The sequence below is a fragment of the Lolium rigidum genome, chromosome 4 (genome assembly GCF_022539505.1).
Source record: "Lolium rigidum isolate FL_2022 chromosome 4, APGP_CSIRO_Lrig_0.1, whole genome shotgun sequence".
Classification (NCBI taxonomy): Eukaryota; Viridiplantae; Streptophyta; class Magnoliopsida; order Poales; family Poaceae; genus Lolium; species Lolium rigidum.
Window position 1 is genome coordinate 49,629,450 of NC_061511.1, and position 14,253 is coordinate 49,643,702.

The 14,253-nt window shown below is 45.3% G+C and overlaps 1 protein-coding gene across 1 annotated transcript; it reads left to right on the forward strand.

The window, feature by feature from the left end:
* The first annotated feature begins 4,118 nt into the window (after window positions 1-4,118).
* LOC124649168 (transcription initiation factor IIA subunit 2) lies at window positions 4,119-7,737 on the forward strand. The gene is made up of 4 exons (XM_047188834.1): window positions 4,119-4,337; window positions 4,957-5,095; window positions 5,218-5,268; window positions 7,301-7,737. The coding sequence occupies exons 2-4, from the start codon at window positions 4,967-4,969 to the stop codon at window positions 7,439-7,441; spliced, it is 321 nt and encodes a 106-aa protein (XP_047044790.1). The 5' UTR covers window positions 4,119-4,337; window positions 4,957-4,966; the 3' UTR covers window positions 7,442-7,737.
* The last annotated feature ends 6,516 nt before the right edge of the window (window positions 7,738-14,253 follow it).

The window sequence follows — 14,253 nt, forward strand, 5'->3', positions numbered from 1 at the left end:
GTGCTACCTTTAAACAATTCAAAAGCTATCATCTCTTATTTGTGTCAATGTTTTATTGCTCATGAGGAAGTATGTGGTGTTTTATCTTTCGATCTTGTCATTTACTTCGACGAGACTTTCACAATGGACTAGTGGCTCATCCGCTTATCCAATAATTTTGCAAAAAGAGGCTGGCAACGGGGTTCCCAGCCCCAATTAATTAACTTTCATTAATAATTCTCTTCACGTGTTTTGCCCTGATCTATCAGTAAGCAACTTAATTTTGCAAATAGACACTCCTCCATGGTATGTGAATGTTGGAAGGCACCCGAAGATTCGGTTAGCCATGGCTTGTGTAAGCAAAAGGTTGGGAGGAGTGTCATCCATCAATAATAAAACTAAAATACATGTGTAAACAAAAGAGAAGAGGGATGATCTACCTTGCTGGTAGAGATAACGTCCTTCATGGGAGCCGCTCTTGAAAGTCTGGTTGATGAGGTAGTTAGAGTACCCGCTACCATTCGTTGACAACAACAAACACCTCTCAAAATTTTACTTTTATGCTCTCTATATGATTTCAAAACTTGAAAAGCTCTAGCACATGATTTTATCCCTGCTTCCCTCTGCGAAGGGCCATTCTTTTACTTTTATGTTGAGTCAGTCTACCTACTTCCTTCCATCTTAGAAGCAAACACTTGTGTCAACAGTGCATTGATTCTTACATACTTGCTTATTTGCATTCATCATATTACTTTGTGTTGACAATTATCCATGAGATATGTATGTTGAAAGTTGAAAGCAACCGCTGAAACTTAAATCTTCCTCTGTGTTGCTTCAATGCCTTTACTTTGAATTTATTGCTTTATGAGTTAACTCTTATGCAAGACTTTTGATGCTTGTCTTGAAAGTACTATTCATGAGAAGTTTTGCTATATGTTATCTATTTGTTAGCAAATATAGATCATTGCCTTGAGTCACTTCGTTCATCTCATATGCTTTGCAATAGTATGATTAAGATTATGTTGGTAGCATGTCACTTCAGAAATTATTCTTTTTATCGTTTACCTACTCGAGGACGAGTAGGAACTAAGCTTGGGGATGCTTGATACGTCTCCAACGTATCCATAATTTCTGATGTTCCATGCTTGTTTTATGACAATACCTACATGTTTTGCTCACACTTTATAATGTTTTTATGCGTTTTCCGGAACTAACCTATTAACAAGATGCCACGGTGCCGGTTCTGTTTTACGTTGTTTTTGGTTCCAGAAAGGCTGTTCGGGCAATATTCTCGGAATTCGACAAAACGAAGTACCAACATCTTATTTTTCCCGGAAGACCCCAGAACACCGAAGGAGAGTCGGTGGCGGGCCAGAGGGCCACCAGACCATAAGGCGGCGCGGCCCCAGGCCTGGCCGCGCCAGCCTATGGTGAGGAGGCCCCAGGTGCCCTCCTGCGTCGCCTCTTCGCCTATAAGACCCCTTTCGACCTAAAAACGCGGGACCGATTGACGAAACTCCAGAAAGACTCCAAGGGCGCCGCCGCCATCGCGAAACTCCAATTCGGGGGACAGAATCTCTGTTCCGGCACGCCGCCGGGATGGGGAAGTGCCCCCGGAAGTCATCTCCATCAACGCCACCCCCTCCATCCTGCTCCAAGAGTAGTCCCCCCATGGACTACGGGTTCTAGCTGTAGCTAGTTGGTATTCTCTCCCCCATCTACTTCAATACAATGATCTCATGAGCTGCCTTACATGATTGAGATTCATCTGATGTAATCGGTGTTGTGTTTGTTGGGATCCGATGGATTGTTACATTATGATTAGTCTATCTATATAAGTTTGTGAAGTTATTGTTCTTTGCAATCTTGTTGTGTTTAATGCTTGTCACTAGGGTCCGAGTGGTATGATCTTAGATTTAAGCTCTATACTTATTGCTTAGATTGTATCTACAAGTTATTTGCACATGTCTATGTCCGGAACCCGAGGCCCCAAAGTGACAGAAATTGGGACAACCGGAGGGGAAGGCGTAGGTGTGAGGATCACATGTTTTCACCAAGTGTTAATGCTTTGCTCCGGTGCTCTATTAAAAGGAGTACCTTAATTACCGATAGTTTCCCTTGAGGCTCAGGCTGCCACCGGCTGGTAGGACAAAAGATGTTGTACAAGTTTCTCATTGCGAGCACGTATGACTATATATGGAAAACATGCCTACATGATTAATAATCTTGATGTTCTGTCTTAATGCTATTTAAATCCTATCAATTGCCCAACTGTAATTTGTTCACCCAACACTTGTTATTGGAGAGTTACCACTAGTGTAGATAGCTGGGAACCCCGGTTCATCTCGCATCATCCTGTACTCGTTCTACATGTCATTGGAAGTAGTATCAACTATTTTACGGTGCCATTGCTCTCATATTACCGCTTACTGTCTGCTGTGTTACTGTTACTACTCGCTCTCATATTCTTGTTGCTTTCACATCACCCTGCTACTAGTGCTTTTCCAGGTGCAGCTGAATTGACAACTCAGTTGTTAAGGCTTATAAGTATTCTTTACCTCCCCTTGTGTCGAATCAATAAATTTGGGTTTTACTTCCCTCGAAGACTGTTGCGATCCCCTATACTGCTTGTGGGTTATCAAGACTATTACATATATGTTATGATGATGTCACCGAAGGAGCCATTAGTGGTGTCTCACGGTGAGGGAAGAGAGAGGCGTAAAGCGGCGCTGATCCAAGAACAAGAACACACACACATTTACCCATGTTCAGGTCCCCATGGTGGAGGAGCCCTACCTCCTGCTATAAATCACTACATGACGTAGTACATGCATATTTACAGACATGACGAGTCTTAGCCCTAAGGTTGTCTGCAGGCCAGCTTTAGCCGGGACTAGGGTTTACAGGGTGAGTCTTAGCCAGCAAGTCAACAAAGTTCTAGATCTATCCGACTTAGTGGCGTCTTGTACTCCAATCAGGTACACCCTTGGGCTTCAGATATACTTCACGTTGGGCCTCCATGGAGCTAACTGGGCCTTCGTCTTGGACATTAGCAAGCTGGGCCACCAAGTTGGCCAGCCGACACTACCAACAGTTGGAATCCCCGACTTGCTAGTTACACATTGAGTTTGGACTTGATATTTGTGCCAGAATAAATGTGTGTATCATGAGTGTTGTGATTTATTTCTCCATAAATCATAGCTACCACTGGACATTTTAAAGTGAATCATTCTATAATATAATGCGCTTTTGATGTTCATTGATCACCAAATCTAACTATAATTTATACTTATAATATGTCCCAAAAATTAATATAAAGATATAGTACAAAATGAAAGAATTTTGTAATATTAATGCAAAAATACAATTTATATATCCATAATTCATATAATCTGGTGTATACTAGTGATCAAAGTGCGTGCATCTTAGACAGAAAAATAAAGTGGTCTTACATTCTACTAGGACAGATGGGTGTAGAAAAAGATAAATATACTACTCTCTAAACGGTATTGAAAGAAGACAAATCTATCTCTAGTGGTCAAAGTCTTCCTTTTTTTCCCTCTAGCTACGCATCGAGTTTTGGACTTGAAATTTGTGGCATAATAGATGCGTGCAATATGAGTGTTGTGATTTCTCCTTTCATAAATTTTAGCTAACTGTAGACATTCCAATGTGCACCGGGATACCTTCTCCTTGCAAAGCATATTGATACAGGGTAGGAAGCGGTATATTTTGGTTTCAAAATTTCATCAAAACAGTGGTATGCGAATTTCACGAGATAAAAGATTTTCTGTTATGGGGCGAGAAGATGTACTCTCGACCGAGAATTCGGTCAAATTTGAATAACCTCAAGACATTACACTTCAAAAAATAAATAATTCATATAAATTCCCTGATAAACCCTGATAGGAAGTCCCTCAAAAAAAAACCTGATAAGACAATAATAACTTTCTTCCCTCTTTATAGAGAGAAGAAACATATGGGCCTCAGCCTTTGCTGCGCACGGCCCAATGAACACATGCACCGGTTGGCCCAGCCCTGTGGTGGCCCGTGGCCCAGGGGCAATCCCGTCATTTCGCACACAGCCACCGCCCACCCACAGGCCACACGCCACAGTGGGGGCAGAGAAAGAGAGCCAAGATTTTCTTGCTCTGCCTTCTCCATCTCCTATATAATCCCCCAAATCCCTCGCCCAACTCCGCTCCCAAAACATATAAAGCCTCCAGATTTCGAACCTCCTCGCTCCCCCAGCTCCCTCTCTCCTCCGGATTCGAACCAATTCCCACCTCCCCACCGCGCTCCAGGATCCCTCCGGCAGGCCCCAGATCCGACCGCCGCCCCGAAGAATCGATCCGCAGGTGATTCGCCTCCATCCGCCCCTTTCGATTTCCTGTGCTGAATTTGCAGCTTGCCCGCGCGCTGCATGCCTTGTTCTGCCTGCCTCTGGGTTTTGGTCGGCTTCCCCGTGGGGTTTGGCTGGGACAAAGGAACAGAGGAGGTCTTAGTTCCAGGGTTCGCTGAGCAGGGGGAGATTCGTGGAGGAACTCGCGACCTTTCGTCCCCTGTCGGATGATGGATTCGGTGCGACAGGGAGGCGGTGGAATGGAATTGCGCTGGAAAAAAAACTGTTTTTTTTGTGTGTGTGTTTCGTTTCTCCTGGCGTTGGATGGCTGATCCACAGGAGGAACAGAGCAAAACGACTGGGGAACGTGAAGTACAGTGCACATTGATTATTCAATTTTAGTTTTTTTTAGGGAGATTAGTTCATTTCAGTGGATGCGTAGCACCAGTACTTGTTCCTATCCAACAATCAAATGCGGGGAGATCTTTTATCTTTCGTTCAGAATTCAGAGACGCCTCACATGGCACATCTTTTGTTGCTGCTAGAGCTACTCTGTCTGCGCGCGCGGCATTGAATGGATCCACCATGGCTATTAGTAATAGCTTTGGAATTTAAAGTTTGTTTGTTTGGCGCAGGTGGAACGCGATGGCCACCTTCGAGCTGTACAGGCGGTCCACCATCGGCATGTGCCTCACCGAGACGCTCGACGAGATGGTCTCCAGCGGCACCCTCAGCCCCGAGCTCGCCATCCAGGTGCTCGTCCAGTTTGATAAGGTGCGGCAACATCCATCCCTTCTTCAGTTATGACTTACTATGGCAGTGTGTTCTGCGTCGGAATGGAATTCGTTACTCTCTGAGTGATTCGGCTGATTTACCTGTCTGTGTTTCCCGCGCAGTCTATGACGGAGGCGCTGGAAAACCAAGTGAAGAGCAAGGTTACCGTCAAGGTATGAACTTTTTTAGAAAGCATGGCCATGCTATAATTATCTGGGTCAGATCGGTTTTGCCGGTTTGGCGGGCTCATTATTGTTTGCCATGTGCAACTGCAGTTTAATTTGTCTGGTACTGAAGGCATGACATTTTCGGGGCATCATAAATATGTTTACTTTTCTAGGCAATCAAATTTTAAATCTTCTGTCTTATAGTTATGTACTTGAGTTGCGCCAATTGCGTGAGAACCGTGGCGTAGCCGGGATGGTAGGCACCGGCTGATGCGTGCCTGCCCGCCTGGGTTCGAGCCTCCGTGCTCGCAATTCCAGCACATACTCACGGATTCTTCTATACAAAACAAAGCCTTTAGACATAATGTATATGCTCAACTAAAAATAGCTTCTGAAGCTGCCACCTCTTATTTTGCTTTTCTGAGCGTAGTTTCAGTTACCTCAATTTGCATGAAGTCAAATACTGCTGGATTTTCTGAATATCCAAAGCATTACCATGGGATGTGGTCCTTTTATTGGTGCAAATGACTTGCAGTGGCATGCGTTGGCATTTTTCCCTTGGCTAATTCATCTTCAACAAAATGAATGAAATTATCAACAGTAGTGTCAAATGCCTTTTAATGCCGGATATGAAGGTTTACCATAGCAGGCGGGATTAAGGATTTCTTTGTTTCCTCGTGTTCTTATTGTATTTCAACCTCCAGAGAACAGATGTCAGAATACGGAATCTTGGATAATCATAAAAACATGCATTGGCCAATTAATTGTTCCAACAGGGTCACCTTTTTTTTCTGAGAAAGGAGCCCCCTGGCGTTCTATAGGAACCAAAAGTAATTGAGATGCAACACCTGTTGAATAAATGCCACCTATGGCGTAAAACAAAAACATAGGCATAACTCAGGCAACAACCGTCTCTAGACTGTCAGACCTGAAAATCACCTTATACACAGTTTTTGAGGTAAGCGGCATATTACCATTAACTTCAAATTGTAAAAAAGTGAGCATACTAGGCAACATCTGGGTATGTTTTTGGTCCCCAGTGAGCAGACCAAATCCTATTCTCTCCTCTCACTTCCGTTACCTCTCTGTGCAAGCCTCCCTGGTGTCACCGCTGACCGAGCCAAGGCTCGCCAGCAGTCCAAAGCCTGCCCTTATCATTAGACACGCCTACCCACCTCTGCCCTGTTCTATCATTAAACTCTTGATAAAGTGTTTGTGTTCGTTAATGTCTGTAAAAGACCCTAAGATTGTGAGTAACAAGTATGGAAAACTAGATCAATGCAATCCAAAAGTTACATCACTCAGAGCAGGCATGCTCTTGTTCGAGCATACCTCCGCTACATCAAGCATTGTGAGTTGACATTTGTGCCCAGCCGCATTTAAGGTCTTTGTTAGTGGAGCTGGGAGAACGAAATGTCATCCTTGCTAACTGAATCTTATACTTTTGTGTGCTTGCTACTTGTAGCCTGTTTTTCTACTTTCGAAAGACCTAAAGGAATTAATTACCAATTTTTTGTACGTTGACGGACTTAGTTGATAACAAGCATGGATGATTCCTGGCTTACTGTTGCTCCTTTTGTAGTGTCGTGTATGGATTTGGCTATTCGAGATACCCCTCTTCTAATAACTCTGCTTCCAAAGAGCACGTAATTTGACGTTAACCTGGATTCTTGTTGCAACTTAAGTGATGGAACCTGGCATTGATCAGTGTTTACTGTGAACTTGCTGAAAATGTAACGAGTTGTGCATTTTTTCAGTAAACCCAGCTACTTTTCACCATTCTAGGAAACCTCCAGTCATGTTAGACTCAAGTCACCTGATAAGCCATTGTCTAGCGGATCTCTTTTATGTAGCATGTGAACTGGTACAGGAGGAGATATGGTGATCTAAATTTCCCGCTTTTAGAATACAGTCACTACAAATTCAGCTCTAGTTCCAGACTTGTGTGCTTCTTCTCATTGACATGGTTGTTTGCATCTGCATTACAGTGATAATTCACCTTGTTACTCATATCTGATTTTTTATTTCTCTGCCCCAGGGCCATCTGCACACCTACAGGTTCTGCGACAACGTGTGGACGTTCATCCTGACGGATGCGTCCTTCAAGAACGAGGAGACCACGGAGCAGGTCGGCAAGGTGAAGATCGTGGCCTGTGACTCCAAGCTTCTCACCCAATAAACAGCTCGCGTAGTAGCCAGGGGGCCTGCCCGTGGCGGGGATTTGTTCCCCGCGGCCCCTGCTAGATCCGCCTCTGCCTGAAGAACCGCGCCACCACCACATTGCTGTTTTCATACTCAGTAGAATCTCCAGTGACACCTGAGCCGCAAACTCGTTCAGATTCTTTTTCGTGGCGCTCCTGTAATGTTTTTCAGAACTCGCTGTGTTGATAATGCGACAATCCTGAAGACTAAAATGAGTAGTAGTAGAAACTTTTATCGGAAATCACCCTCTGTGTGACTTGTTCATCAGACTTATATTCCTGTGTTTGTTTCCGTAGCTTTTGTCTTTGGTTACTTTCTGGTCACTGTATATCTCAACGATAAACAGGTTACTTTAAGAAATCAGGTAAATATAAATCAACCAGATCCAAAAAAATAAGCCACATCTAACACTGCTAGTTGCTAAAAAAAAGCCACATCTAACACTGCTAGTTGCTAAAAAAAGCCACATCCAACACCACTGTCGGTGCTTTTATGATGAGGGATTTTCAAATTATACCTAAATTTTATTGCGAGTGCTCAAATCCATCGAAGAGATCATCTTAAGCCTACAATTGTTCAATCCAACGGCATGTGGCATGTAGTGTGAACGTCCACACGGGGAAGTGGGCCACAAAAATTTGTTTAAAGTAGTGTGATTTTGTCATTTTTGCTACACTTAAAATATAAATAATTTTGCATTGTAAATTATAAGGTAGTAGTGTACACCGTTGGCTACATGCTAATATGTTTTTCAAAAAAATTTCAACAACTTCAAAAATAACTTTCGTTTTTATCCGCGCGGCTACCGCATACGAACCAAAACGGATAGTTTTAATGGCCGAAATGCTCCTCTCCTGTGGAGATGGCTTAAGGGCATGCTTGGAATGACGTTCCGAACCTACACCCTGAAATTTATTGTGACCTCTCTCGGTCCGTATTTATTATGTCTATTTCCGGCCAATAAACATGGAACCAAGCGAGGCCTTAGGCCTAAGAGCATCCTCACTCGTTGGCGCTCCCCACGCCCAAATCCGGACGAAACAACCGCCGGATTGGACGAAATTAAGTCGTGGGGAGTACCGTATTTCCAGTCGTCCACCCGGAGTTCGGCGGATAGAGTTTAAATTCAAACAAATCGCCGTCCCGCGCTACAAGTACGTCCAGTTGATCGGCAAAAGGAGCAAAAGGATCAGCCACAGATCGGTGATCGGAGGGAAATTACACGGAGACGAGCTCGTCCGGCAGTCCCGGCCTGCACGGCGGTGTCCGACGGACCAGGTTCCTCACACGCGTGGCGAAGCGAGCTGCGGCGGCCGACGTGGAAACAACGGCAGTGGACGTCGAAGCAGACGCTGTCGACGAGGTAGATGGTGAGGTAGACGAGGTAGGAGCCGGTGGAGACGACGAAGGACTGGCCGGAGGGGCTCGGAGGATGTCGTTGCGGTGGCCCTAGTACCAATTCCTCGTCTCCTCGTCCATCAGTTCCATGTCGCCGCCGCCCATCAGGAACGCCAAGTCTGTGTTCCTCTTCTTCGCCGCCGCCGTCGTCTTCGACAGGGCGATCCGGACGCCTTGGTTGGCGAGCATCTCCCGCCACCTACCGTCGAACTTGTCGTTCCTCCCGTCGGCGTGCGACCTCAAGTCGGCCCAGCACTTGTCGATCGATGCCTGCATCCTGTCGGCGGGACTGTCCGTCCGTTTGAGCTCTTTCAGCTTCTTCTGGCCGAGTTCAGGGCGCCCTTCCGACGCGCAAGCCGCCGGCGCGTCGGGGTTGTACTGCTCGGTCTTGCTCTTCGAGAGGGTCGTACGAGTTTCCTTCCACTTCTCGCAGTTCTCGAGGCGGGCGTAGACGTTGAGGAACTTGAACTGCAGGCCGGTGTCGTCCGTGTACATGTCCAAAGCTCGGCGCAGCCGGGAAAAAAGAGCACGGCGAAACGGGTCAGCTAACGACGATGTACCTCGGTGATGCGGTGGTCGACGGAGCATACCTTTTGCTCCAAGTCATGGCCGTTGATCGGCACTTTCTCGATCTCCTCCTGTATGCCGTGCCATTTGCTGCACGCCGTCTGCATGATCCCCCAATGGGTGGCCATTGCCTTGTCTCCCCGGTACACGTTCATGTTCGTCTTGTTGAAGTAGGGATCGACGAGTTTGCGTTCCTCGTACGCCTGCTTCACTCGAAGCCAATACGTGTCGAACGACTGATTGGCTCCGATTATGCCGTTCATGGACACGGCCATCCAAGCTTCGGCGAGGCACTCCTCTTCCTTCGGCGTCCATTTGATACGCGGTTCGGCGAGCGGCGACTCCTTCTTCCTCTTCTTCTTCCCCTTCGACAGGTTGACGGCGGCTTGAGTTGTCTCTCCTTCTTCTTCGTCTTCTTGTTCTTCGACGGCTTGGCTTCCGTCGGCAACATCCTCCACATGATCCTTGCGCGGCTGCCACGCCTGCCGTCGCCCGCCTCCTCTTGCGTGAAGAACCCCGGGCTCGCGGCGGCGTCCATGAAGAACCTCGGGCTCGCAGCAGCGGCCATGGAGCCGGAGGTGATCATCTCGTGGATCGCCTCTTCGTTCGGCGCCGCCGTCGCACCGAACGGGAGCGGCCCTCGTCGCATGACCGGCGAGCTGCCCTCGAACTGGCCGCCGCTGCCGCCGTTGTCAAGCTCGGGCGGCGACGGCGTGAACCTGGACGGTTGGACGTAGGCGCCCTCTTGGAACATGGCAGTCGGCGACGGCGAGTACATCGTAGGGGAGAAGGACGACGGGGAACTGCTTGTACCTTGCGTCGGCCATTGGCCGGGGAACATGGAGCCGCCGCCGCCGCTGAAGGCGATGCTCATCTTCCTCGCTTGCTCCTCCTGGGCCGCCGCCGCCCTCTTAGCGGCGGCTTTTTTCACCCTCTCCGCCCTGCAGCTTGTTTCCACCTCGCGCCGTTTCTCGTCCGCCGCCCACTCTGCGTTCGACATGCCCGGCGGCCGCTCCTTCTTCGCCCGCGGCTTCCTCGTCGTCCCCTTCGGCGGCATTGTGGTGGACGAGAAGATGAGGAGGAGAGCGGTGGTGGAGGAGAAGACGCTCGCCGGAACTGGAACTGGAAGACGAGGGGAATGGAGAAATTCGGCGGGAGAGAATGGGGATATGCAAGCAAATTGGAGGGAATGGAGGGAAAATCGACAGGATTTGGTTTTCCTGTCGCCGACTACGCGGGTCCACACGGCGTTTCGCGCCAAAAAGTTTCATCCGGAGTCCCCGAGCGCGCCCCGGGGGACCGGGGATGGCGTGGGCTCGCCGGATGGATGAAGGGCCAAATCCGGACGAAAACGAGGAACCGGGGGCGCGACTGGGCCGATTTACGCCGTCCGAATGTAAAAAATGCTCGCCGGGGGCCTGTTCGGGGGGACGAGTGGAGATGCTCTAAGGTCTCAGCCCAATGCCCTATTTGTAAGCAAGGTTCGCAAGATATTTGACATCTTAGAGTATCTTCAGTACCGTCCTTCATATAGCTTAAGACAGTGGGTTCAGGTGTATAAGGGCCCCGACATGAAAGGCAGCGGATTCGAAGTCCACAAAGAAACGCAACCAATGTATAGCGATTCGATGGGGAACTTGAGTGGGGGGTGGGGAGGGAGGGGGAAGAGGGAGAGAGAGGAGCGACCACGGACGGAGATACTCCCTCCGTTCCACGAAACATGTTGAAGGTATGTCAAAATTTGAATGTATGTAGACACTAAATAATAATAGATATATTTAAATCTTGACAAATCTTCGATATGTCTCATGAGACGGAGGGGTACAAGAAAAACGGAAACGACTAGCTTAGCAGTTTATCAAAAATGGTTACATGTTTCGTGAAGAAGTGACATGGCAACCAGCTAGGCTAGTCTTTTAAAAAAAGGTGGACAAAAAGAAAAGGTTGTCAAACAGATTGTTAAAAGGTGTAGAAGAAGAGACTTTAAAAAAAGTTTCCATCGGAAAAGATGGAGAAGAAGAGAGATCGAAACCTCTGATTCAATGGGAAGCCCACATCACAGCACGCTGCCAAGAGAATCAAAGCTGAGCACATGGATGAGCATCACTCCACTGGCCCCGAGTAACCGGTGACAAGAGGCAGAGACCAGAACTACTCTGCTTTTCTGTGCAATGTGCAGAGCCAGAGAGAGAGAGAGAGGATGAATGGTGGCCACGAGGTGGTTTCCACACAAACGCTTTCAGCAGGTCTGATCTCTGCTGACCATGAAAGATACTGCAGCACACTCCCTTGCCCACTGTTTCACTCCACAGAAGAATCTGGGAGGAAGAGGGAGCCTGTACGGGTTTCTTGTCTTGACCTCGAACAGTGTTGGAAGATCACCACTCAGAGCAGTCGAAGCCCTCTTCAATGCTCAAATTGAATGAACTCATTCTGCACAAGTTCAAGTTTAATCTTGTATGATTCGACATGACTCAATCGTACAAATCAGACAGCACACACGATATATCTTTTAATCAAATAGGCCTGATTCTTTTTTTACGTCACAAGTCTTGGTCCATTCGTGGCAAGTTCATAGGAAAAACTTTAAACGGAGGCGAACTATACGTAGCCCTTTATTTTTAAATAATTATAATTTATATTCTAAAATTTAAAAAATTCAAATTAAATTTTTTTAGACAGTCAATGATGTATACTACAATGGTGTAAATTTCTCAGTACAAACTACTTTATATTCTAGGCTACACAAAAATAGCAAATTCTGACAAATTTGATAGCGAATAGTACAAAAAAGGTTGAATACGGGCCTTTACCATGTCTAGACAAAAGGAATACTCCTTTTATAGAGAATGGAGCGGGTAGTGGGAATCGAACCCGCATCGTTAGCTTGGAAGGCTAGGGGTTATAGTCGACGTTGATTTATTATTTTTAACGTCTCTAATTCAAAACCGAACATGAAATTTTTATTTCATTCGGCTCCTTTATGGATATTCCCACCACTTAACATCTATGTCAGCTTTTCTATTTGAATGGAACCAAAAGCTCTCTGCTTTCTAGATGATCCTTATAGAATAGGAGATAGAAATTCTATCACATTTTAAGACTATAATTTGTTTTCCAGATTCTGTCAATTTTGTGTAGCCTAGAATACAAATCAGTTTGCATTGAGATTTTGCACCATTGTAGCATTGTAGCATACATCATTGGTTACCTCTAGAATTTAGTTTCAGATTTTTTAATTGAGTATTTAAAAATAAAGAGCTACATATAGCTCAGCTTTCAAAACGCCACACTCCAAATGCATACTACTACTTACTATCCTGCTAATTAGTTTGTGACATTTCTTTTATTTGATACTACCTTAAAATCACCCTCTCTGTTTGGCTCTGGTAAAAATTTCTTTCCATCTTGACACTTTTTCTAAATTTATTTCCTTATATGATATTCTAGTTCATTTTGCGGACTATCAGTGTTAAATAAAAGTTGAAAAGACTCTTTTGCCCCTAATAAATAATGTGACACAAAATTTATCTATTAGTGTTGTAAGTTGTAACACATTTGATAAAATGGGGACCGTATCAGTGAGCTCAGATATACCTGAAAACAGTATGACAACTCATGTCTTACAATTGAGCTTGCTTTTCATGCCTCCTGCTCACATGTATGTAATACAAGTCCAGCATGAAGCTTTTGGTTATGGAATTATGTTCCATGCCTATGTAATCACATGCAACCACTTCATTCAAAAACTATAACCAGATTTGTATGTTAAAATTTTAAAAAATGGGAAGAACCTCCATGTAATTTGATGCCATATCCCTACACACAGTTCAAATATACATAGAGAGTGCATAACATAGCATCTACAGGTGCAATAAGCTGCAGGTTCACACACACACACCACATAAAAGTTCACATTCACTACATACATCATTACTAGTCAATATTCAACACATACGGGTTCATATTCATATGGTCAGGTCCACATACATCACATGAACATAGAACAAAAGTATGGAGCATGGTGTTTTGACTCATAGGTCTAAATGCACCTATTATGAAATAATGTATTTTAAGTTTAATCAAATTTCAAAAAGTTCTGAAAGAAGTCTTCGGTGTTCATCTGGATATTCTATGTTCACTCACAAAGGTTTGTGGAAAAAATACATTTTGGGTGATCTATGTAAAAAAGATAAAAACATGTCACATGAAAAGCTATTTTAGATCATTGAAAATTGTCTTTTTAGCAGAGCCCATAGAAAATGTTATTTCTTTGCCAAACTTACTATGGGAACATATAATGTCAATATGTACACCTATAAATTTTTTTCAGAATTTTTGGATATTTTAAAAAAAAAATTATATAACAGGTCCATCTACACCTATTAGCCAAAGAGGATTTTCCAAAAGTACATACCCACGACATGGAGAGAAGGCATGAGATTCAGAAGCCGAGCCTTCTTGTGCAGTCGTGTTTATTGTAGGGCTAGCAGGTTATTTTTTTTGCTTCTTGTGCCCATTGCTGGGTATGAGTGGCAACATAGGAATCATTTTTTTAACAGTAGAGGGGTCTGGAAGACCCTAGAGGAGTTATATTCGAACACGTGGCAGGTACAAATTTACAAAGAGGCCCTTTACATCACTTGCTCTAATGAACCTAATATTTGAAGATAAGGCCTCTTTTTTTTGTAAAAAACACCCTGAAAGAAGATAGGAAAACGCAATCAAGGACGGTGGGCGCTCCACCACCATACCTCCAGGCTTTTTGGTCGAGATCAAATAGGAGGTTTCTCGCATGCTCTTCTCCGGCGAGAGGATCCAGCC

Bases quoted from the DNA above. Each gene is read 5' to 3' on its own strand.
- LOC124649168 (XM_047188834.1), top strand. From the start codon at position 4,967: ATGGCCACCTTCGAGCTGTACAGGCGGTCCACCATCGGCATGTGCCTC. The intron at 5,096-5,217 runs GTGCGGCAACAT...TTTCCCGCGCAG, and splicing joins TGCTCGTCCAGTTTGATAAG to TCTATGACGGAGGCGCTGGA. The intron at 5,269-7,300 runs GTATGAACTTTT...TCTCTGCCCCAG, and splicing joins AGAGCAAGGTTACCGTCAAG to GGCCATCTGCACACCTACAG.